The 26,367-nt window shown below is 48.1% G+C and overlaps 1 protein-coding gene across 7 annotated transcripts in view; it reads right to left on the bottom strand.

Annotated features, from left to right (window-relative positions):
• ENOX2 (ecto-NOX disulfide-thiol exchanger 2) overlaps positions 1 to 26,367 on the bottom strand; it is a 144,992-nt gene that overhangs the window by 40,427 nt on the left and 78,198 nt on the right. For all 7 annotated transcript variants that reach the window (XM_032786154.2, XM_075068707.1, XM_075068709.1 and 4 more), the window contains 3 exons: positions 19,508 to 19,720; positions 17,392 to 17,498; positions 1,426 to 1,540 (listed from right to left, as the gene is read on the bottom strand). In XM_032786154.2, coding sequence (XP_032642045.1) covers positions 1,426 to 1,540; positions 17,392 to 17,498; positions 19,508 to 19,720 — 435 coding nt within the window. The remainder of the gene's footprint in view (positions 1 to 1,425; positions 1,541 to 17,391; positions 17,499 to 19,507; positions 19,721 to 26,367) is intronic.

The raw sequence follows: 26,367 nt of genomic DNA, 5'->3' as shown, positions 1-26,367 counted from the left end.
AGCAGCCCCCAGCCTGTGTCCCTGCCCAGTGGGGTGCACTGCCCACAGCAGGTATAGAGTCCGGGACTCCCCACAGCAGCCCAGACTGACCCGGTATGGCCAAGGCTCCTCGGCCCCACACCATGTGGCTGCTGCTCACCGAGGGTTCTGCCAGCCCCAGAGCTGAGTCTCCCCACCCAGGCAGCTTTTACAGGCTGTGAGCACTCAAAGGGCGGTGGGGAGCTGAGGAGCAGCTGCAGCCCCAAGGCCCCAAGCAGCAGCAGGAGAAGGAGACAGGGAAGCGCCGCAGTCTCCTGCACCATGGCACCAGACAGCACAGCAGCCACCCTGCGCTGCCCAGCTCTGACTTCTGGCTTCCAACCTGGGGGTTTTGGAGGGAAGAAGGTAGGGGTGGCACTTAACTAAGGAGGAGCAGGGGCAGGGCCATGGAGAGGGCTGAGCCTTGTGGTGAGGAAGGAGCAGTCCCCCTCCCCCAATTTTCTGTCTAGCTCCCAACGGGAAGAGGCTGGTGCTGCCCCTGAATAATGCAGAAGATATTCTAATACTATTATGTAAATTGGTCAGCCTACTGGTCACCCTGTCTCAAAAAGGATATTACAGAACTAGAAGGGGTTCAGAGAAGTATATAATCAAGGTCCTGGAAAAACTCATGTAAGAGAGATTGAAAAGGCTGAGAGACAAATAAGCAGCGACATGATAAAACTAGACAAATAATGAATGGTTTAGAGAAGGGAGATTAGGAACTTCTCTTCTCCCTGCCTTATAACACAAGAATATGACACTCAAAGGTGGCAAATTCAAAACTGACAAAAAGAAATACCTTTTAACACAAAGTGCGATTAACCTGTGGAACTCATTACAACAAGGTGTCATTGAGGCCAAAACTTTAGCAAGATTTGAAGAGGAATTAGACATTTGTATCACTAACAAGAATATCCAGAGTTATAACAGTTAATGTTAACAGCCATTTTGAGTGGCTATAAAACCTCCTGCTTCAGGATTTAAGCCAGTCTGACTATTAGGGATTAGGATGAGAGCCTGATGGGGAGGAGGATTACCCCACATCTGCATCTGCAAGGTTCTTACACCTCGTTTTGAAGCGGCTGGTGCTGGCCACTGTTGGAGATGAGAAACTGGGCTAAATGGACCTCGGCTTTGACGCAGTCTGGCAGTTCCTCTGTTTCTATTCTCCATGAATCTGAAGCACATTAGCCCAAGGATAACCAAAGCCCAGAGTCCAATATTCCTGAGATTTTGGGCTTCTAAATCCTAACTGTAGAAAACTGCAGTAGAAGCTTCATTGTTCAAACTAGGTGATAGGTTCCTAACTGTGGAAATGAGCTAGTCATTCGGGGCTCCCCAAGGAATTCACACAATGCAGACACACATGCAGATATATTTATCGACCATAGCAAATGATCGTACCTGATTCTTCTGTTTCTTTCGTCTCTGAAGGATCTTCTAGCTCATCGTCAGACATTTCCATTTCCTCCTCTCTTCGAATACCCATGAGTTCATCATTATGAATGTTACGGATTTCCTAAGGTTTAAACAGAAGATCTTTCAATGTAAGGTTACAAGCCACTTGTTTGTTTTAAAAGAGTCTGCAAGGATCACACCCAGTGCTACCAGAAAAGAGCATGTGAGGAGTACTTCATTGCCCCAACCACATAACAGCAAAGACCATTCACACTGTAAAACGCTCCTGGCATAAAATATTTCACTAACTTCCCCAGCACACTCACCTCAGCACTGCTCTCCACCTGAATCATTGCCCTCACCCAGTTTCCCCAATATGCACCTTGCTCAGCAATGCCCTATCTTGTCCCTACCCATCACCCTTGCTCAGCCCTGCCCTTCCATACATCGTCTTTACACTTGCCCAGGTTGCAAAGCAGGTCAATGAAGTGGTTTGGTGCCAGTTCCAGTGCTGCAGGCTGGGTGAAACCTCTTCTCTGGTTTTGTATTGTACTGTACTGCTAAGCAGCTGAGAGGTAGCCAGGAACCAGATTTGAGCCATCACCTGTATGAACTGCTGATGTACAGCTGCTCACAGAAGGAAATGGTGAATCACTCAAGGGGGTTGTATTTGCCTCCCTGCTCCATCAACGTGAAGCTGGAGCAATGGAGCCACGAACCATTACTGTAGCTCCATTAAGGATCCAGCTGAGGATGGGACAGTGTGTCCATTCAGCCATTCCCAATTGTGGAAGGTACCCAAGCCTTCTGACAGCCACACAGCCAAGTGATACCCAGGAGATATGACAATGTTTCCTAAAGCTAGCAAGTCAGAATACAGCCAGCTCTTCGCTCACTGCATGGGAGGGTTTCATACAAATGACTCAGAAGAATGAATGCTTTACACCTATGCTAACCTCTTAGTGCAGCCTCTTTAGCCCACAGCCAAGGGAGGCCCTTTGTACCTGCACAATGATGCAGAGGGGAAACCTGTTTGCAGAGAGAGTTGGGGCAGCTGCTAGGACGAGAGGGAGTTAGGGACACACTCCCACATATGCTCTGGGCCATGCTGATCCAATTTCTGTGCATTATACTTTTTAGCATGCTCCCATTCTGTCCCCTGTGCCTGCAATGCCTGCCTTGGGCCTGTGCACCATGCAGCCTTCCTGTTCCTCTATCAACGCCTCCCTCTCTCCTTTCCACTCTCTGTCAGGAACTTCCTCTCCCACATCAGATTTTGGAGCTAAAAGGGGTAGGAATCATGATGGCACAACCAGGCTCCAAAAGGGACTGGGTGCCAACCCGCCTCCACCTTGCCCTTGCCTTGCCTTGTCTCAACTCTGCTCTCATCACGTGATGTCAGAGTCAGTCTAGACTGCAGCTGCTCAGGGCAGGGCCATGGGCCTGACTGTCCTCAGCCTTGTACTGATTTGCACCTGTACTGGGGGAGAATGGCAGCGGTTCACCCTCATTTTGCACATGTGTAAACATCTGCTTGCGCCACATTCAAGATAGCGGAGAAGCCAGTCCAGCAGTTTCATTAGAACATAAGAATGGCTATACTGGGTCAGACCAAAGGTCCATCTAGCCCAGTATCCTGTCTTCTGACACTGGCCAATTCCAGGTGCCCCAGAGGTAATGAATAGAACAGGCAATCACCAAGTGATCCATCCCATCGCCTATTCCCAACTTCTGACCTTCTTGCTGCAAAGTGTCATTCACACCCAGGGTGCTGTTCGAGGGCACAATATCAATACAGGAACCACATAGGAAGAGAGATAGGTAAATGTGTTCAGGTGTTAGGATGCCAAAGTTACTTACCAAAGTCCATCAGAGGTTGCAAAGTGCCCCTCCTAATGCCAACTTACCAGAAAGAACTTTGCTAAGAGTGAGTGTCCCATAAATAGTGACTGTAGAGAATGCAGAGAAGTCTCATTTACTAAGCAAAACAAGAGGAAACCTTACCACAAAAGCCTGGAGCCAATAAGCGTTCTCTCTATTCATGTTCGGCTACCCACGAAAAGGGCAGCCAAGCCGTGGGAAACAGAAACATTCTCAGATCGATGCAATGGGGAGGCCATAGGAAAGGTACCATGAAAAGGACAGGAATGAATGCTGACTCTGCTAGTGAGAGTCAGAGAAGACAGTGGAATGAAGTTCAGGAGCCAGAGCTGGCTAGTCTACAAACAAGGGCCTCTGTCAAGCATTTGATCCAATGGTACATGTGACAGGGAACAGGAGTCAGGAGGGAAATCTTCCTAAATGCATTAATTCACGTACTTTAATACCTATCATTCTTGATGGCCTGAAGCTAGAGAGATGCAGAGGAGCCAGCATTGCCCAGGGTGCATAGCAAGGTCTGGGACAGGGCTGGCCAGCACCCAAAATGGGAGTTCTGGAGGGTGGAGCTGGAGAGAGTGCAGGTACTTAAGAGAGATCTTATTCAAGGGAAGATGCTTGGTAGCTAGGTAGCTACCCTGGCCTACAAAGTTTCACCAGATACCAGCATGTACTGACTCCTTCAGTAGTTGTACTCAGCAGCAGCATTTAGCAATTCTGGAAACCAGCAGGCCCTCACAGGCAAAGTACTGAATAGGGCCTATTCCTGATCCCAGCCATTGCAATGACTTTCAACATATCATAGAATATCAGGGTTGGAAAGGAACTCAGGAGGTCATCTAGTCCAACCCCTTGCTCAAAGCAGGACAAATCCCCAGACAGATTTTTGTTCCAGATCCGTAAATGCCCCCCTCAAGAATTCAACTCACAACCCTGGGTTTAGCAGGCCAATGCTCAAACCACTGAGCTATCCCTCTCCCCTACAAGAAGTCACCAAGCCACCTCTCAGACCCTCACATTACAGCATAACCTGTCTGTTGAGCTCAGCTGAAAGCAGGACCTAACTCTGTAGCACTCTGGTGCTATGGCAGCTTTACTTAGAATAAACTAAATCCTGGACTGAATAATACACACAATGCAGCAGCCCCTCTTATTGAATGTAACATCAAAACTAATTTGTTTTATGCTCTTGCTACAATGGAATAACCTATCTTGAGACCTGGTGGATTATCCATCACTGGAAGGCATTAATACAAGACTGGCTTTCTTTCTAAGAGAGCTACTATAGCTCTATAAGGCAGCGAGTCCCTCAATGCCCACAGACAGAGAACACATCATAACATAACTCACATCAGGCCTGACACACTCATTGCCCCAACACCCTGTTGTCATAATCTGTTTCTAAAGAATATATGTGAGGTATCATATGCCAACTGGTAACACGTTGTTCATTGATATTACTGGGTGACCTATGTGAGGGCAGCACATAACGAATTACAGATGTGTAATTCCAGTGAGAGGGACTGAACACTGCAAGGGAGACAGTTTTGAGATGCAGGACTGGAGAAGCTATTGGTGTCACCTTGCAAGGAGTAGCCCAGCTGGTGAAAGCCAGAGTGAGGCCATTGTTCTGTGAACAGGCTGCTCGTATCTGGGCTCTGAGCCAAAGCAGCACAGCTCAGAAGCGCCCAGGGATACAGGGCAACTGGTGACACAACCCCTTACTGGCCTGGGTGAAATCCCATAGTGTCATAGGCTCACACAGAACCTATGGGCTGCATACAGTTTACTGGGTGAGTTATAGATGATCATAGGGGCTCCTTCTGGCCTTAAAATCTATGAATAATCTATGAACCACAGAGCCTCTCTCACAGATAAGCAGTGACTTCCTGCATAAAAACCAGCCACCAAGTACCTCTCATGAAAGGAAAAACAAGAACAAATTGCCTTTCCATGACACTATGCAGTACAGTAACTCCTCACTTAACACTGTAATTATGTTCCTGAAAAATGCAACTTTAAGTGAAACGATGTTAAACGAATCCAATTTTCCCATAAGATTTAATGTAAATGCGGGGGGTTAGGTTCAAAGGAATGGGGAGGGGCAACAAAAGGCATTATACACTGTACAGAACTGAACTGTACTGTGGTTGGGAAGTGACCCTGGCTTACCCCACACAGGCCAGCCCGATACAGGCAAGGACGCAAGGAAGCACCTTGTAGCAACAGCAGCTTACCCAGAGAAGAACAGGCCCCGACTTTCTCAGGAATGCTCCAGACCGGCCTCTTCCTGTCCCAGCTCCACTCCAGGCCCACCTCTTCCCACCCCTACCCCACCTCCTCTCCGGAGCATGCCAAATACCCGGTCCTCCCCTCCCCCGCCCGCAAAAGTCCTAAGAGCTGCCAAACAACTGTTTAGCAGCATTTCGGATTTTCTGGGAGGGAGGGGGAGGAGTGGAGATGCAGCACTTCCCCGCTCATCCCCCTCCCTCCTAGAAAGTCCTAAGCAACACCAAACAGTTGTTTAGTGGTGGGAGAAGCACTGGGACGTAGAGGAGGACGCGGATAAGAGGAACTTGTGCAACGCTCTCTTGTAAAGTTGCTGCTCTTCCACAGAATCTTACAAGCAGTGGACAGAGCAGGCAGCCAAATGATGTTATAAGGGAGCATTGCTCAACTTTAAACGAGCATGTTCCCTAACTGAGCAGCAATGTAACTTTGAAAAAATGGTTACCTATCTTTTCGTAACTGTTATTCTTCGAGATATGTTGTTCATGTCCATTACACATTAGGTGTGCGCACGCCGCGTGCACGGACGTCAGAAACTTCTTCCCCTAGCGGCTCCCACTGGGGCGGCAGGGGAGCCCCGCTAGAGTGGCGCCTCATGCTGGTGCATATATACCCCTGCCGACCCAACCCCCCCTCGGTTCCTTTTTGCTGGAGACTCCAATGGAGGGGAAAGAGGATGGGAAGTGTAATGGACGTGAACAACACACCTCGAAGAACAAGTTACGAAGAGATAGGTAACTATTTTTTCTTCTTCAATGATTGTTCACGTCCATTACACATTAGATGATTCACAGGCATACCACAGGAGGAAGGTAGGAGTCATGGAACAACTGATTGAAGCACAGCCCTGCCGACCAACGCGTCCTATCTGGCCTGTTGATGGACGGCGTAGTGGGCTGTGAATGTGTGCACTGATGATCAGGTGGCTGCTTTACAGATCTTCTGGAGTGGAACCTGCACCAGGAAAGCTGCTGAGGACGCTTGAGCCCTAGTCGAGCGAGCCGTGATCGCTGAGGCCGGGAACATTGGCGAGCTCATGGCATGTGCGGATGCAATCCACAATCCACTGCGCTGAAACAGTGAGTCCTTTCATTCTCTCCGCAATGGCGACGAACAACTGTGTCAACTTGCGGAAAGGTCTAGTTCGCTCCAGACAGAACGCCAGGGCCCTACGGATATCCAGAGTATGCAGGCTACGGTGACTTGGGTCCGTGTGGGATTTGGGAAAGAACACTGGCAAACAAATGTCCTGTCCCATATGAAATTTTGAGACTACTTTAGGGAGGAATTTAAGGTGTGGCCTAAGTTGCACTTCGTCCTTACAAAAAACTGTATAAGGGGGACTCCAAGGTGAGAGCCTTCAACTCGGACACCTTCCTTGCGGACGTAATGGCCACCAAAACGCCATCTTCCAGGAGAGGTGAGTGAAAGAGCAAGAGGCTAGGGGCTCGAAAGGGGGTCCCATGAGCTTGGTCAGGACCAGGTTAAAGTTCCAGGGAAGGATCGGAGGGCGTAAGTAGGGAAACACCCTCTCCAGCCCTTTGAGAAACTGGGCTACCATGGGGTTGGAAAACACAGAATGCCTCAACTCCCCCGGTTGGAATGCGAAATGGAAGCCAGATGTACTCTAACTGAGGAGGGGGCAAGACCTGGATGTTTAAGGTGCAGCAGGTATTCTAGGATAACTGGAACGGAGGCCTGAAGCGGCTGTATATATTTTGGTTCACACCAACAGGAGAACCTCTTCCATTTTGCGAGGTATGCCGCCCTAGTGGAAGGTTTCCTACTGCCGAGGAGAATTTGTCGCACCTGAAGAGATCACTGGCTCTCCATCGTGTTCAACCACAGAGTTTCCATGCTATGAGATGCAGAGACTACAGGTTCGGGTGGAGCAGGCGCCCGTGGTCCTGCGTGATGAGATCTTGGTGCAGGGGCAGGGCAATTGGGTCAGCTACTGACAGCTCCAGCAAAGTCGTAAACCAACGTTGGTAGGGCCAAGCTGGGGCGATGAGAATCATTACCACCTTGTCTCTATGAACTTTGAGGAGAACTCTGGATGAGCGGGAGCAGTGGAAAGGCATACTTCAGGCTCCCACTCCAAAGGATTGCGAAGGCATCTGCGACCAAGCCCGGACTGTAGTTTTGGAAAGAGCAAAACTGTGGGCATTGACTGTTGTCCCTGGTGGCAAAGAGGTCCATTTGGGGAAATCTCCACTTCTGGAAGATCGATTGCAAGACATCTGGTCTCATCAACTATTCGTGCATGCGGTACAACCTGCTGAGGTGGTCCGCCAGCTCATTCTGCTCCCCTGGGACGTATGACATTACAAGCTGTACTGAGCAGGCTATACAAAAGTCCCATAGGAGAAGGGCCTCTCGGCAGAGGGGAGAATATGGGGCTCCGCCCTGTTTGTTTATGTAGAACATGGTGGTAGTCTTGTCTGTCAGAACTGTCATGCTGTGACCTTCTAAAGTAGCGTGAAAGGTTTGGCAGGCTAGGCGAACCTCCCTGAACTCCTTTACATCGATGTGGAGCAACATTTTGTCCTTGGACCACAAGCCTTGTGTCCAAAGGTCCCCCAAGTGTGCTCCACAGCCAAGGTCTGACATGTCTGTTACCAGCGTCAGCGTGGGTTGCGGTGCGGCGAAGGGAATCTCTTCGCAAACTACCTGCTGGTTGAGCCACCAGCACAGGGAGTCAAAACACCTGGGCAGGGATTGTCACTACAAGGTCTAAAGGGTCTCTGCCCAGGCGATACGACCAGACTAGCCACAACTGCAAAGTCCTGAGCCGTAGTCAAATGTGTTTGACTATGTGGATGCGCACCACGTGTCCTAGGAGCTACAGGCAGCATCTGGCCATGGATGTGGGGAACCTCAGCACTGAGTCTATGGCACACTGGATGGCCAGAAATCTGGATTCTGGGAGGCTTGCTCGTCCCTGTATCGAATCCAGGACTGCCCCAATGAAGTCCAGCCTTTGCGTAGGTATCAAGGAGGACTTGGGCATGTAGAATAGAAGGCCCTAGCCTGCAGAATACATCCAGTGCCACCACTACATGGGAACAGACTTCCTCCTCAGACCAACCCATGAGAAGCCAGTCGTCTAGGTACAGGTATACTCGAATTATCCTTTTTCGTAGAAAGGCTGCCACTGCCAATATGCATTTCATGAACATGTGGGGGGCTGCCAGCAGGCCAAAGGGTAGGACCGTAAACTGGTAATGGTGCTGGTTTATGGTGAACCACAGGAATTGCCAGTGAGAGGGATGAATAGCGACGTGAAAGTACGTATCTTTCATGTTAAGGGTAGCATAACAATCCCCCGGATCCAGGGACGGAATAATAGTGTTGAGGGAGACCATGCGGAAGCGGACCTTAATTAAGAATTTGTTGAGTCCGCGCAGGTCTAAAATGGATCAAGGACCCTCCTTTGCTTTGGGAATAAGAAAATAACGGGAGTAAAACCCTTTCCCCCTTGGATCTCGAGGGACCTCTTCCACTGCCCCCGCCTTGAGGAACGTCTGTACCTCCTGCATAAGCAGTTGCTCGTGAGAGGGGTTCCTGAAGAGGGACGGGAAAGGGGAGTGAGAGGGAGGGAAGGAGGACAACTGAAGCATGTATCCCACTTGTACCATGGGAAAGACCCAACAGCTCCATGTTATACGAGACCACGCAGGGTAGAAGCGGGACAAGCGGTTCAGGAAAGATCCGGTAACTGGTTTGGTATGCTGTCCTCGAGCGCACCTTCAAAACTCTTGCTTGTTGCTGGGTTGCGGCTTGCCCTGGCCCTTGCCTTGGCTAGGCGTGTTGTTCTGCCTCCGCCTGTTGTCTCTGTCTCTCCTACGATACGGCTTCTGCCTAGGGCGGGGCTGGTATTGTCTTTGCTGAGGCGGCTGGGGCTTGAAAGGCTTCCTCTGAGACACTGGGGTGTGCACTCCCAATGACTCCCGAGGGTCTTTGAGGCTACGCAGCCTGGCATCCATTTGGTCTGAAAAGAGACCAGACCCTTCGAAGGGGAGGTCCTGAAGGGTATTCTGGACCTCTGGTGGAAGGCCTGAAGCCTGCAGCCACGCCAAGTGCCTCATCACCACTCCTGAGGTGATTGTTCTGGCTGCTGCATCCGTTGAGTCGAGAGAGGCCTGCAGAGAGGTCTTGGCTACCACCTTTCCTTCATCCACAAGGGCCACAAACTCAAGCTGAGAGCCCTGGGGCAAGGAGTCTTTAAATTTGGAAACTGCCATCCAGGAATTAAAATTAAAAGACCTTCCTGCCAAATAGGTCTTGATGTTTAGCCTGCTCGGCCTTAGGAGCCGGGGCTTGCTGACCATGTTATTCCCGTTCATTGACCGCTGAGACGACCAGCGAACAGGGGGCCAGGTGACAAAAGAGAGAGTCATATCCCTTGGACGGGGAAAGTACTTCCACTCCAAGCCTTTTGCTGTTGGTGTGCTAGAGGCCGGGGTTTGCCAGACCATCTTGTAGTTGGACTGGATTGTCTTTATGAGTGGGAGCACAATTCTGGAGGGGTCCTCAGGGCTTAAGATGTCCACCATAGGATCCCCCTGCTCTACTGCTTCCTCTGCCTGTAGACCCAAGTTCTGGGCTACCCTGCGGAGCAGCTCCTGGTGCACTCTGTGGTCAATCGGAGGAGGCTCTGACAGCACGGTGCCTGCCACGGCTTCATCTGGGGATGACAAAGAGGTGAGGGCCTTCTGCATCTCGTCTTCCAGACCTTCTTGTTCTTCCTCACATGCTGGGGGCTCCTCTGGGTCCTGCCTGACAGACTACCTCCGGGACGGCAACGGGCTTTGTGCCGCTTCCACTCTCCTGTGTTCAGGAGAAGCGTCTGGTGGCCAGGATATCGTGGCCTCCTTGGGCACGGAGGGGTGCCTGCGCAGGGACTGGGAGCGATGTACCGAATAGCCGGATCTCGAGGCTCTGGAGGAGGGCCCCTGCCGTTGGTGATAGGCCCATGGTGTCCAAAAGGGCCACTGCCCTGGAGAACCCCACTGGGGATGCCATCGGGCTTGGGGCTTCCTGCTCGACGTCGCCCTGCAGGCATAGCTAGAGCAGCCTGAATCGACCTTGGATTCTGAGGACGTATGCTGGCTGGGATCCGGTGCCCTCAAGTCCCGCTGGGTCAGGGGCAACTGGGAATCCGCAGAGGCTGAGCTCGACTAGGACCGATGTCGGGATGGTGACCTCGATCGGCGCACCATTGCCGGCTTGCCTCTTGACGGCACTCCAGGAGACGGTGCCAGAGGCTTCTCTTTGGCAGGGAGGGTGCTTGCCGACGACAACTGTATGAGGTCCTTTGCCGCCTCAAACATGTCTGGTGGGGGGGGGGGGCTGTTCTAGGAGCTCCTCCAGCCCTTCCTCTGCGCTCAAGGGGCTTAGCCCAGGGCTCAAAGGGCTCTTTGGCGCCGGAGCCACCAGAACCAGAGCATGTCCTAGGGCAGCACTTCCCTTTTGAGTGCTCATTTACTTGGGCAGTGCTGGCTTCTTATGTGGGGAGCGCCCTTGGCTTGTAGGCTGGCCCTTCGACTGTGCCAGTGAGGTCGAACGGTGCTGGGGTTTTTCTTGTTGCCTCGGTGCGGCATGCTTACAGTGCCCCACCAGTGCCAGATTGCAAACTGACGCCAGGGCACTCCACACCGAGGCAGAAAGTTGCAGCGCGGCCTCCATGAGTAGCTGCTTGAGGCAAAAGTCTCTTTCTTTCTTAATCCTTGGCTTAAAAGCCTTACAGATCTTGCAGTGTGCTGTCTGATGCGATTTCCCCAGGCAACGAAGACATGAGTCGTGGGGGTCACTAATCGGCATAGGCTTGCGGCACGTGGCGCAAGCCTTAAAGCCTTGGGCCTGCGGCATGCCCCTTGGAACAGATAGCTGTTCCAACGCCGCCATGGACAGTAGGAAGGAACTGAAGGGGGGTCGTGTAGGCAGGGGTATATATGCACCAGCATGAGGCGCCATTCTGGCGGGGCTCCCCTGTCGCCCCGAAGGAAGCCACTAAGGGGAAAAGTTTCCGACGTCCGTGCATGCGGCATGCACACACCTAACGTGTAATGGACGTGAACAATCACTCGAAAAAGAAACAATGTTAAGCGGGAGGATGTTAAGTGAGGAGTTACAGGTGGTAAAGACGTCATCTCCGAGTCCCTTAGTCCAGTCTATTAAATACAGACAAGTGACTCGTGTCTTTGTAAAGAGTTCCACATGCTTACAAACAAAACCTCAGAACTGCTCAGCCACACGTGTAGGGCTTGTATTCTGGGCTGCTTTATCTGTTGAGCAGGATGAGTTTTTATTCTTGAAAGCTGTGTGTTTTAGTGTGCACTTCCTGTAATTATGATACAAATGTGTATGTTGTAAATATTTATCAATGTTACATAGGGTAGACAAAGTATTACACAATATGACAAATGCACGTAGTGTATAGCTGTGTTATCAGAAGTAACTGAACCAATCAGCACCCTTACTCCACAGCTAATTTGCATGCAACAGTTTCATTGGCTGTATGAGGGAGACACAGATGGTGGATTATTTTGTGACGGCATGGGCTTTCAGCTACTAGTACTACTTAAAGGCATAAGTTTAGAAGAGCACGTCTAAGTGTATTTTTTGTTTATGATGTAAATAAAACAATAAAATCACAATGAATAAGAAAAGTTCAATAGAAGGCTGAGAGGTTATTTTTTTCGCCAAGCAAATCATTTATACCTAAATAATCACTCAACATGTTAATTAGGATCATTAGTGCTAAAATATGTTATTAATGTGAATCCTCTGTCACCTGCATTTATGGTTTTGCCTAGGTGTGCATTTATTTAATTTGCAAAATAATAATGTGTTGTCAGGATTTTAGCTTCCTCTGAATACTCTCACACGATGGTGACAGGCTAATGACAGAATTTCTGGCAGCCTTGCTCATTTGTCGCACCAGAGAAGGGTGAATCAGAACCCCCATCCATTGCAGTGAAGCTGTGTGGAGCTCCTTGCTTCACAGTGATTTATGGTTGCCTATGGGGGGAGGGATAGCTCAGTGGTTTGAGCATTGTGAGTTCAATCCTTGAGGGGGCCACTTAGGGATCTGGGGCAAAAACTGGTCCTGCTAGTGAAGGCAGGGGGCTGGACTCAATGACCTTTCAAGGTCCCTGCCAGTTCTAGGAGATTGGTATATCTCCAATTAATTATTATTATTATGTTATGATTACTAAGCAACGTCACCCTGCACAAAAGCAATGCTTCTCAGTAGGTTAGGTCACTGGGTCTTTCACTCTCGTGTTGCATAAAGCCTTTAACAAACGTGTAACAAATAGTATGCAGTGCTAACTAAAATGATACCATGATTTAATGTCAAAGAATAGCACAGGAAATACAGAGGTAAGTTAGACCTCAGTAGGGGTAGGTTAGACTGCACTTTTTCTAAGCAAAAACATAGCTGCAAAGAGCCTTCTGTCACTGTTACACATTACATTAAATCGAAAAGCGTAACCTTTATTGTTACATATTCACTACATTCTGATGGCTACCTGTAGTTATGGGAGGTGAAGTGGAACAAGTTAGAGAGGTTGTAAACTGACCAGTTTTGGTTCTTAATTATAAGAAAAATGAATAATTGTCACCTTCCATCCTTCTAGCTTGACTCTCCATCCATAACACTTCCTATGTGCCCATCAGACCCTGAGCCTGCAGGCAACACCCCTTATGGGAGAGGATTCCTTACTCTGTGGATTCCTTTTGCAGTGCTGCCAACTCACAATTTTGGTCCCTGCTGCAGGCAGTCTTGCAATGATAGGTCTGTCTATCATGCAATCTGGGTGAAGCAAAATATGAGAGACATGGGCTACCTCACATGATCCCCTTTAGCCCAGTGGAAGGTACACATCCATAGGCCATTAATTCTTGTCACACATCCTCCACTGACAGCTATTAATGGTTCTGTGCACTTCACCACCCTTATCCTGAGCCAAAATGTCATACTGCTGGAGAGAGAACTATTATTCACAGATAACATAACTCAGAGCTTGTATAAGGTTATTTGAGGCACAGCTGGGAGTAAAACCTAGGTCTCTAAGATATACCTACGATAAACAGAAATCTTACCCACTTTGCTACATAACCTTTCAGATGGAATGTCTAATCAGATGCTTCTGTAGCTTACTCTAGCACAATGTGGCTTTGTGTAACCTGTTAGCAGCTAGGACGCAGAGAGAGCTTCATAGACTCATAGATTCTAAGGCCAGAAGAGACCACTGTGATCATCTAGACTGACCTCCAGTATACACAGGCCACAGAACTTCCCCGAAAGAATTCCTAGAGCAGATCTAAAAAAAAATCCAATCTTGATTTACAAATTGTCAGTGATAGAGAATCCATCACGACCCTTGGTAAGTTGCTCCAATGATCAATTACTCTCACCATTTGCAACTTATACGTTATTTCCAGTCAGAACTTGTCTAGCTTCGAATCCAGCCATGGAATCATGTTATATCTTTCTCTTCTAGAATGAAAAGCCCATAATCAATTTTTCCCCTATGTAGGTACTTATAAGCCGGGATCAAGTCACCCCTTAAACATCTCTTTGTTAAGCTAAATGGATTGAGCTCCTTAAGTCTATCACTAAAAGGCGCATTTTCATATCCTTTAATCATTCTCATGGCTCTTCTCTGAATCCTCACCAATTTATCAACATTCTTCTTAGGGTCTGTCCACACTGCAATCAGGAGGTGTGACTGTAACGTGTATAGACATACCTAGCTATCTAGGTCAAAGCTAGTTTGGGTAACAATAGCAGTGAAGCTGCAGCAAGGGCACCTGTAAAGGCTAGCCCTGCATGCCTTGCACCCTGGGTACCTGCTTGGGTAGCCACTGCTACTGCTCTTGTTACTGAAGCTAGCTAGATCAATGCTAGCTGGGGAATGTCTACATGTGTTGTAATCATACCTTCCAACTGCAGTGTAAACATACCCACAGGAGTCTCGTACAGCATGGGGATGGTTGCAAAATAAAAAGCAAACTGTACTGAAGAGGATTTCTTGGTATTGACACTCCCAAATGGGGAAATGGGAGGTGAACAGCCCAGCAGCATGCTCCCCTGAAGGATGGGGGACATGTGCCTCCATTATCCATAAAGATGTAGAGCTGGGGAAATGTCCAAGCCAGCTGCCCTAAAAGTTTTGTTGAGGGTGAAAACTCTCTCCCTATTGGTCTGCTAATAGTAAGTGAGGTGAGTAGGACACCTTGGTGGGAGACAGGGTCTGCCCCGGTGCCACAGCTGGCAGGAGAATTGTATGGGGTGAGGAAGGGTCCAGCCTGGATCTTCTCAGAGAGCAGCACACCTTTGTCACTCAGTTCTAAGCCAGAGGAGCACTGTCTGCTTTTAGATTGGTGCTTACATTTTTCACAGCCCCAGTGGCCAGCTTTGACATCACACACCACAGCATGGCCAGAAAGACCTTATTTTTCAAACATAAGATGATTTCTTAACTTACAGCACTTCCTCTGTGAATAAAGAATGGACTTTGTGAATTCACAAATGTCCCCCCTGTTCAGTGTAAGAGGCAGGAGTATTTTAAAATTATTCTTTCTTGAACTTTGATTCACAAGCCTAGCCTGTTTTGGACCTCTGCAGCTGATGAATGTCTTTGTTGTGAGACTTGATGACTGATTCACTGGAGGATTTTATTAAATCTAGACCCAGACTTCTTTTTAAGTTTCATTACCTGAAAATAACGGAATTATTTGCATGTTCTACATCACTCTTTATATTCTGGGGAGTAATAGTTTGGAAGACACCACTTTTGACATCAGCTTTCCTAAGGGGAGAGGCATAAGAGTGGGACTCAGCGTGAGAGGAGTTCCGTCCTATGAGGTTTTCAGGACAGGAGCTTCATGCCTACAGATCTCCTCAGCAAAGCAGGTCCCTGCAGTCACTCCTGCAGACCTTATAAGGTTCACTATAGCAGAGTCTCCTCCTGCACAGTTCCTCAGGCATGCCAAAGAGAAGCTGGATGAACTCTTACAGGCAGGGATCTAGTGTTATGACTCTTTCTAGTGGTCTGATGGAAGAATGGGCTGCAGCGTCCAAGTTTTCCATCCTTGGAAACTGAGAGACAAATCCTGGGAGAATATCACTTCCATAAAAAGAAGTGTTCGGTGATCTTAATTTGTTCCGGAACTAATCTGTGAAGGTGCTTCATACAGGGGCCAGGTAAGAACAAATCTCTTCTGCCTCATATTTTATTGTTCGTAGTGTTGTAGCAGTGTTGGTACCAGGATATGAGAGAGTCAAGGTGGGTGAGGAAATATATTTTATTTGATCAGTTTCTGTTGGTGAGAGAGACAAACTTTGGAGCTACACAGAGCTCTTCTTCAGGCCTGAGGAAGAGCTCCGTGTAAGGTTGAAAGTTTCTCTCTCTCACCGACAGAAGTTGGTCCAATAAAAGATATTATGTCACCCACCTTATCTCTCTCATCTTTTATTCTCATTTCAGAAGCAACTGCAGTTTTAATCACAACTCAAATTTATTCCACTGCTATACTGTAAACTTAGGCTCTGTCTACATTAGCACATTTGTTAGTAAAACTTTTGTCAGTCAAGAGTGTGAAAAAACACCATCCTGACTGACATAAGTTACACCAGTGATTCTCAACCCACAGGCCATATGTGGCCTAATTAGCACATAGCTGCGGCCCAGCTGTGAGCTAAAAAATCCTGGTCCTGGTTGCCCAGCCGCCTGCAGCAGGGTCCAGCCTCCGGCTGCCCGGCCCTCCACGGCAGGGTCCAGAATCTGGCCTCCAGCTGCCCAGCCCTGCACAGCAGAGCCTGGGGTCCAGATGCCTGTCCCTGCACCCATAGCTCCACTCCTGGCCCCACTCTATTGAGGGGTATCTGGCCGGGGGGCACTGTGGTTCTCAGCCTGAGGACGACAATGATAAATAGGCTGAGAACCACTGAGTTACAGTGACAGAAGCAGCAGTGTGGACAGCGCTACATCATAAGAACGGCCATATTGGGCCAAACCAAAGGTCCATCTAGACCAGTATCGTGTCTTCCGACAGGGGCTAATGCCAGGTGTTTCTGAGGGAATGAACAGAACAGGCAATCATCAAGTGATATATCCCGTCGCACATTCCCAACTTCTGGTAAAATTCCCAGTCATCATAGCTACCTCCGCTCATTGAGGATGGTTTAATTACGCTGATGGGAGAGCTCTCAGAGCGGCTACACAGGACACCTTACAGCAGCACAGCTGCAGCGGTACAGTTGTGCCACTGTAAGGTCTCCAGTGAAGACATAACCTTAGTTACATCCTATAGGTACAGAGGTATAATGATGTCCTTCATCAGACCTGCTGGATTTGTGCCAGCTTTAAACTTTGCACCTCTAAAGACTGTTACAAGGATTACATAAAGGACTATGTAGTCCTTTTCAGGATTCTCTCTCAGGTGACTCCATGCAGTTTCCATACCAGCACACAAATGTTTACAGCCCTAATACCACAATAGAAACCATGGCCCAATAGTTATTCTTGTACACAATACCAATGGCTTACAGAGCTCAATTTATCGTTATTAGGGCTGTGTCAGCATATGTAGGATCCTTCTCCAGTCAGAGACATCAATGGAACACATATTACCTTTGTTGCAGCAGATCATCTAAGTAACGCCCATACTGCATCATTTCATTAAGGCTGTTTCTGTCCATGTGAGCACAGTGCCCACATAAACTTAAAATCAAAATCCTGTTAAGAAAGAGACTATACTCTGGAGGATCTAACACAATAAAAAATTACCAACCTCAGCTTGTTTGCACCACACGCTGATGTTCTTACGCTGAGCTTTCGTGAAATGGTCCCAAGCCTTTTGTTTGGAGGCGGAATGGTACACAGCCACTATCTGCTCAACTGTAGTGTGAAATCAGCAGTCAAATCGGGCCAGAATATCATCCAGAGAATGCGAACGAGAGGAGTAAAGGAGTAAAAGAGCGGAATCAGGCAGGTGGTTTGGCTAATCTTTTGTTATAACACTGTACTGTGCTGAGGCCATGCTCAGGAGGGACTTGGTGACCAGAAAGGAAAGAAGGGACTCCAGAAGGTCAGAGCCTATGCATCTATCACGTTATTAACAACTGGAGAAGCCAGCGTCATTCTCAACAGAACAAAAGCGAAACAGGGTTAAATGCATGAAGGATACATTATAGAAGTGGAGCCAACAAGTCAAATAGGATTTCCTGGAAATCCAGCAGAACGGGCTCTCGTACTCTTTAGAATGGAAAGATTGTGTAGCTGGCTTTATGGATGTTCTTCTGTCCCATTGTTTCAGTCCCAAAGCACAGAGACATAACCTGGACATTATAACACACCACCCACATAAACACAGTGAAGGGTCCTTCACCACAGGGCAGCAAAACCAGGAAGCTCTCTCCTTTCCCTGGACACTCACCTGTCAAACCAGGGCTCCGGAGTCATTCTTTCAAAATATTTTTCCTGCCAATTTTTGGAGAAGTTTTTAAAGGAAGTATGCGATCTTCCGCTGCAGGGGGTAGAATTCACCTCACAACAAGGAGCATAGCTAGAATTGGCTTTGTATATTTGGCCTGTTGCAGTGGGCATGATTCTTATGAAATAAAACTCAAGTGTACAGTATGTTTAGATTAACCAGTGCTGTAATAAGAATACTAATGGGTGTGCTATAATGACTGATTACTTTAGGCTGCAATTTAGTCACGGAGGTCACGGAATCTGTGACTTCCAAATACATCTGTGACTGGGAGCTGCAGGGTCCCCTGCAACCTGTGGAGGTAGGGAATTGTGAGGTACCCCTGCAGCTCCCAGCCACTGCAGGTGGCAGGAGAGAACTACGCATCTTCCCACTGTTCCCGGCCACCATAGGCAGCAGGAAGGAACCACCACTCCCAGCTATTGTGGGCAGCAGGGGGACCCAACAGCTGGGGGAATCCCTGCCACTCCCTGCACCGAGGGCAGCAGGGGGTTCCGGTGGCCGAGGGGAATCCCCACCGCTCCCCATCCCCATTGGTGGCAAGACGGACCCCCATTGGGAATCCCACTGCTCCCTCTGCTGCCCTCAAGGGGATCGATGGAGCTCCCGGCTGCCGCAGGAGGCAGGGGGGCCTGGCAGCTCCCAGCTGCAGTGGGGGGGACCCTGGAACTCCCTGTCCCCCTTCGCTCCCCCCACAGCTGCCCGGGCTACTCATTTTGTCACGGATATTTTTAGTAAAGTCAAGGACAGGTCACAGGCTTCTGTGAATTTTTCATTATTGCCCATGACCTGTCTGTTACACAACACTTCCTGTTCTCTCTATTACTACTTACTCTGAGGAAAACACTCCATCTCTTGGATTCAATGCCCATATTTGTTTATGTTAAGAACAGAAAAAAATCTGAATCAAGATTAAACAAGATTAAGCATGAAAGGAAAACCAAATGCAAAAAGCACTAGTTTAAAATTTGGTCCTACATTACCATGAGAAATTGATTTAATCTCCTATTTATGGAGCCTCTTTTTATGAAACTGGACTTTGAAAACATTCCGTTACATCCTACCTTTGGTGAGTCAATCCTGAACATTGCACGGAGGCACTGGGCTGCTGGGGACTTACCTTGACTGTACACCAAGGTAAAGAATGTTGGGCATTGCTACAGTAGAATAATTAACAGAATATATTTGAGAGAGAACAAATGAGGAGTTCATTCCCCCGTGCGTAAATGCTTCCTCCACCATACACCAGAAGAAGTTTATGGAGATAAATGGCATATATCTGTAAATTAACTGTATTTGTCCAGCCATGGTGATTATTTTTTCTGGGGTCTTGCTGTATTTGCTGTGCCCATTCAAAAACAAAAAAATCTCCCAGTAATACAAGAACAATGCTCAGTGCAGAAATACTACTCACACTGGACTAGAATCCCTGAGAGAGCAAGCTTAAACTTCTCCTTAGCTTCCTCCATCTCTTTCTCATGGGCTGCTTTCTCGTTCATCAATCTGCGAATGTGACTGTTAGCTGACTGGATCATGGAGTAGAAGTTGTTTGCACTCCGCCTGTTCACTTCCCCACGTTCTATCCAGGTCACCAAGGTCTGCACTGCTTCCAAGAACTTGGAATCATCTGGGTCAAAACAGAAAATCTTTAGAACAGGGAAAATCTGCAGAGTCATTTCCAGTGGCACAGCTGTTTAGCAGCCACCTTTGCAGCAGTCAGCACTGAATTATTTGCTTAGTGTGGCAGGATTAGATTCCTCAGAACACAACGTGGCCAGCTTTCAGTCAAGTATCAAATACATAGGGGCTGTCAGAACAGCAATTTATGGAAAGCATGCTTTGCAAAGATTATCTAAGATGTTTTCTGGTTTCTCTGTATTTTATGATAATTTATGACTCTGGCGAGCTACTATGATTTTTAAATATTCTCCAATTATGACCGTATTTTAAAGGGGAAATGCATTACATTAGGCCACAGGCCTAACCTGTCTTAAAATTATCTGAATTGTCCTCAGAATTATACATAGTTTTAAATCTACCTTTTTGCTGCCAAGAAGTCAAGAAAAGAAAGTAGCTGCTGAAATACAATACAGAGGAGGCAAGGCCCCCAGCTAGCTCACAACCATGGTGCTGGAGCAGAGTTGGGTTAACTGCAGCTCTACTGAAGAGACTATACAAAAGCATGGATCAAACCCTGAAATGCCTATCCAGTTTTAGTCACTCTTTGCCCTGGCAAAATGCCCACTGACTCAAAGACAGTTTGCCTGAGTAAAGGCATGAAAATTTAGCAAGGAATGTCACTTTCAGGCTATTAAAGAACAATAACAAATGTTACAACTCAGGGGACTGGCAAAAGGCTGGCTGAGGGCCAGGTGAGCAGCTGGCTATGAGGTGGGCAGCAGGGTGTCCCTGGATCAGGGGACTGGTGAATGGCTGGCCCAGGAATTGGTGAGTGACTGGCTCCAGGGCAAGGTGCTGGGGACTGCCTAGCTCAGGGGACTGGTGAATGGTTAGTTCAGGAGGATGCTTGGCCACAAAAGCTGTTTACCTCTAGGTCACTGGGTCATATCTGCCTCAGGTAACAATAACTGAGAGGACTTGCCAGATGAAGGCTGTTGTCTAGCCTTTGTGAAAGGGGTTGCTGTTCTCAGCCTACATCACCCCGCTAGCTGTTGGGAGGAGGAACTGGCTCTCGCCAGGCAGCAGAGGTTTCACACTGACCAGCTGGGAAACTGCAGCCCAAATTTTCAAAAAAGTCTCTAGTGATGTTAGGTGCCCAACATGAGATACCTGAAAGCAGCTGATTTTCAGAAAGTGCTGAGCACCCTCACCCCTCAGATTCAGGTCCATTTTAGGAGTCACAAGTTGGGCACCCAATGCCACTAGATTTTGAAAACCTGGGCCTGTTTAACATATATGCCCTATGTAGATTTATGCCACACAAAACCAGATAACTTAACTTTGTTGTAAATGTGTCTTTTCATAGCAGAGAGTTTATTACTTTAAGTTGATTAACCATACCCCCAAGACCACAAAAGTAGCTGTTAATGTCTTGATGCCTTTGCTGCTCCTCCCACATTAGCCTGGAAAGTGTCACCACCTCAGCTGAAAAATGTTCCAGCTTTAACCCCTAAATAACCACAAACATGTTCAATTCTACCTAGAGAAGGATGTCTCAGAAACTTCTAGTCCCTGGTTCTTGGTGACATAAGTGATGGACCAAATATCCAATTTCCTGAATGATTTTGTCCACCCAAGATGAACTTGATGGCCCTGCTGACATCCAAATGGTGTCATGTCTATTTCCTGAGGATGAGAGGGCTCAGGACAGAATGAAGTCCTGATTGAGCTGGTGAGAAGAACGGATTTTAGGTAGAAAATTGGAGTATTACTTTTGGGGGAAAGCTGCAGAAAAGCCTCTTGACATACAATGCATTTAACTTGCTAATCCTTCAAGCAGATGTGACTACAATTAAGCAGGAAACTTTGATAGAGAGGAAATATCATGAGCTAACCAGCTAACCATCGGCTGAAAGGGCTGCTCTGTGAAGTGTTCCATAACGAGGTTTAGCTTCCAGCTAGTACAGGAGCTTTAATAGAAAACAAATCTTTGCCACTGCTTTAAGAAACTGGGAGATGTGTAGGAAAGAAGCCAGACTGCCTTTGTCAGATGATATTGTGGGAGAAAAGACAGTTACCTGTTCCATAACTGGCATGCTTCCAGATGTGTTGCTCATGTCTATTCCACAATAGGTGTGCATGCTCTCCACGTGCACCGGTGCCGGAAGCTTTTCCACTAGCAGTACCTTAGGGGGGAGCACCCCCGCGACCTCTGCACTCCCCCCCACCCTCAGTTCCTTCTTGCCAGACAACTCCAACAGAGGGGAAAGAGGGTGATGCCTGGTCTGGGGGACGATCGCATAGTGCAAGGTGAACATTACAGCTAGACACTGGTGATCGACGCCTGGGGCTGCAGTGTCTTGACGGAGACTTGGAGCAGGAGTCCGAGCGGGAATGGCGCCGATGACCGTGCCATGACCGACTGCCGTACTCTCTCCAAGACGAGGACCAACGGCAATATCCACTGCGGTCCCGTCGATATTCCCTAGTTGAGGACGAGCGGTGCCATGAGTCCCGGCCAGATGGAACCCAGACAGACAGTCTGGTTGGCGTTGAGGGCAATCCACCTGGACTCTGCCCCGAGCGGTCGCTGGGCGGTGATCAGCGTCGAGAACAGTCCCTCAACTGAGACAGGTACCAGGCCGGAGGCAACTGGAGAGATCCCAGCAGCAGCTTGCCTCTGGAGCGCGGGGCTGACATGGGCAGTGCTCTGGGCACCGGCATGGACATAACATCCCAGGCCGCCTGGAGTGCTTCAGGACATCCGGAGAAGCCTGTTCTGAAGGGGCCGGGCTACTCCGTTCATCTTGAGTTGGAGGCCTGGGGCCCGGTGGGGATCGAGGACTGCCCGACATGGGCCTAGCCTCTGTCTTAGATTTCCCTCGGTGCTGCTGCAAAGAGCGAGTCTTCTTGGCCCTCTTGGCGTGCCCTGTGGATGGGAAGTGGTGCCAACTGGTCGATGGTACCAGAGGGTCACCACATACTGATGCTGCAGTGCCAGGTACTGGTTCAGAGCGGCATGCTGAGGTCACGATCAGTGCCGACTCCATCAGGATGGCCCGTAGCCTAATGTCCCTTTCTCTTTTGGTCCGAGGCTTAAACAACTTGCAAATCTTGCACCTTTTGCTGATATGGGTTTCTCCCAAGCAGCGCAAACAGCCTGCGTGTGGGGCGCTTCTTGGTGTAGAACACTTACAAGAGCTGCACGACTTAAACCCCGGGGCACGGGGCATGCCCTGGCCTGGGCTCACTGATTAACTAAACTAACTAAACAGCTAACTAACTGCAGGTACTAACGCTGAATGAACGAACAGTTCTGGTGACAAGCTACAGCAAAGCTGGAGCACAGCAGTTCCAACGCATCTCCACTGGCAGCAAGAAGGAACTGAAGGTAGGGGGAATGCGCAGCTCCCCTTATACTGCACCAGGCAGGCGGCACTCATAGACTCATAGACTTTAAGGTCAGAAGGGACCAATATGATCATCTAGTCTGACCTCCTGCACAAAGCAGGCCACAGAATCCTACCCATCCCCTTCTATAGCAAACTCCTAACCTATGTCTGAGTTACTGAAGTCTTCAAATTGTGGTTTGAAGACCTCAAGCTGCAGAGAATCCACCAGCAAGTGACCCATGCCCCACGCTGCAGAGGAAGGCGAAAAACCTCCAGGGCCTCTGCCAATCTGCCCCAAGGCCTCTGCCAATCTGCCCTGGAGGAAAATTCCTTCCCGACCCCAAATATGACGATCAGCTAAACCCTGAGCATGTGGGCAAGACTCATCAGCCAGCACTCAGGAAAGAATTCTCTGTAGTAATTCAGATCCCATCCCATCTAACATCCCATCACAGACCACTGGGCATACTTACCTGCTGATAATCAAAGATCAATTGTCAAAATTGAGCTATCCCATCATACCATCCCTTTCATAAACTTATCAAGCTTAGTCTTAAAGCCATTACGCGTACTGCTAGGGGAAAAACTTCTAGCACCGGTGCACGTAGTGAGCACGCACACCTACTGTGGAATACATATGAGCAATCACTCAAAGAAGAACTCAAAGCCACTGCTGAGACTCAGCTTTTTAATGGAGTCACCACACAACACTCAGAGCTCCATGTTGTGCACTCCAGAATTTGCAGACCTTCCAGAGATGTGAGTATTTAAGCTCTGTGTATGGAATCCTTTCAGGAGTTGGAGAGTTATCCTGGCCAGAGAGCATCCTGGCACAGGCCAGCAGCTGATCAGAATATCTGAGCTTCCAGAGGTTCAGCCCTTCATGTTCAAAGCCATCAGCTGGAATTTTTCTGAATCTTGGCACCTTATAAGAATCTGCATCAGCAGATCTTGGTGATAGGTAACTGCTGGGAAGGGCACCAGGACATCTCTCTGAGGCAGGATAAACATGCCTGTGACAGGTAATGGGCTGGAACTAGATCCACAGACTCACCTCATGTACAGGACACTAAACAGTCATTAGATGAGAAGAGGAGGTTATGTACCTGTAAGTGGAGGTTCTCTGAGATGCATGGTCCCTATCTGTATTCCACTGGGGGTTTACACATGTGTAGCATGCATCCCAGAGCTGTAGAATTTGAAAGTAATAGTGTCCATTGTTCTGCCCTTTCTTTACCTCATGGTTTAATCTGAGGTAATAACAGACAGGTCAGATGAACAGCCCCCAGTTCCTTCACCGCCGCAAATCCAACAGATCTACAGCAGAGGGGAAAGGAGGGCAGCAAGTGGAAAACAGATAGGGACAACACATCTCAAAGAACCTCCACTTACAGGTAAGTAAACCTCCTTTTCTTCTTCGAGTGATGGTACCTACTGTATTCCACTGAGGGTGATTAACCAGCAGTACCTAATGCAGAAAAGGGGAGTGGAGGGCGGCTGTATTGAATGAGGCATCTGTTGCAGAGTTCTGAACCAAGCAATAATGTGTAGCAAAGGTATGTGGCCACCATATATATGTCTCTAAGCTGCACATTGTGGAGGGTGGCCCTGGTGGATGCCTGGGCTCTCGTGGAATGGGCCCTCATGCTGAGGTTTGGAGACAGTCTTGACAACTGATAGCATAGTGTAACGCAGTGGTTCTTAACCATGGGTACGTGTACCCCGTCAGGTATGCAGAGATCTTGCAGGGGGTACATCAACTAATCTAGATATTTGCCCAGTTTTATAACAGGCTACATAAAAAGCACTAGAGAAGTCAGTACAAACTAAAATTTCATACAGACGACTTGTTTATACTGCTCTAGATACTATACACTGAAAAGGAAGTACAATATTTATATTCCAATTGATTTATAATTATATGGTAAAAATGAGAAAGTGAGCAGCTTTTCCAGTAATAATGTGCTGTAATACTTTTGCATTTTTATGTCTGATTTTGTAATACAAACATAAGAATGGCCATACTGGGTCAGACCAAAGGTCCATCTAACCCAGTATCCTGTCTTCCGACAGCAGCCAATGCCAGGTGCCCCAGAGGAAATGAACAGAACATGAAATCATCAAGTGATCCATCCACTGCCGCCCACTCCCAGCCTCTGGCAAATAGAGGCTACAGACACTATCCCTGCCCATCTTGGCTAATAGCCATTGATGGACCTATCATCCATGAATTTATCTAGTCCTTTTTTGAACCCTGTTATAGTCTTGACCTTCACAACATCCTCTGGCAAGGAGTTCCACAGGTTGACTGTGCACTGTGCGAAGAAATACTTCTGTTTGTTTTAAACCTGTTGCCTATTAATTTCATTTGGTGACCCCAAGCAAGTAGTTTTTAAGTGAGGTGCAACGTGGGGGTACACAAAACAAATCAGATTCCTGAAATGGGTACAGTAGTCTGGAAAGGTTGAGAGACACTGGTGTAATGCACCTGGAAATCCATTTGGAGATTCTGTGTGTGAAATTGCTTCCCCCTTCAGTCTCTCTGCTATTGCGATAAACAATCTAGCAGACTTTCTGATTGATCTTGTCCTCTGCAGGCCTGGCAGATGTCAAGGGAGTGAAGTTGATGTTTCTCTTCCAAGATCTGAGGCTTTGGGAAGAAACAGGTAGGTGGATGGGTTGGTGGACATGAAACTGAGAGACAAACTTTGGTAGAAACTTAGGATGTCGGTGCAAGGAGACTTTGTCTTTATGAAAAGTGGTGAAAAGGGGGTCTGCCATCATGGCCCCAAGTTCCCCTGCCCTTCTTGCCAAAGTGATAGCCACAAGGAAGGTGACTTTCATGGAAAGAAGGGTCATAGAGCATGAAGCCAGTGACTCAAAGGGTTGTTTCATCAGTGCCAATAAAATGAGGTTGAAGTCCCAGTGTGGAGCAATACGTTGTACAGGTGGAAGAGTTCTGAGGAGGCCTTTCCAAAACATAGTAATCAACGAATGTGTAAATATGAAGTGTCCTTCCACAGGAGGGTGGAAGGCACTGGTTGCCACTAGTGGACTTTGAAAGAGATTAGGGTTAGCTCCAACATCTTTAAGATAGGAAATAATCCAAAAGAAGGGGAATCTCCACTTCCTCTGGGGAAAGCCCTTTCTGTTGGGCCCAGAAGGTGAATCATTTCCATTTGGCCCAGTAAGGATGCCTAGTGGACTCTTTCTTGCACTTCTGATAAGCATTCTCATTCTAGAGAAGATGCCCATCCAAATA

This window comes from Chelonoidis abingdonii, chromosome 8 (assembly GCF_003597395.2).
Source record: "Chelonoidis abingdonii isolate Lonesome George chromosome 8, CheloAbing_2.0, whole genome shotgun sequence".
Classification (NCBI taxonomy): domain Eukaryota; kingdom Metazoa; phylum Chordata; order Testudines; family Testudinidae; genus Chelonoidis; species Chelonoidis abingdonii.
The sequence above is the reverse complement of the archived record's forward strand: the minus strand, read 5'-3'. Positions and strand labels throughout refer to the sequence as shown.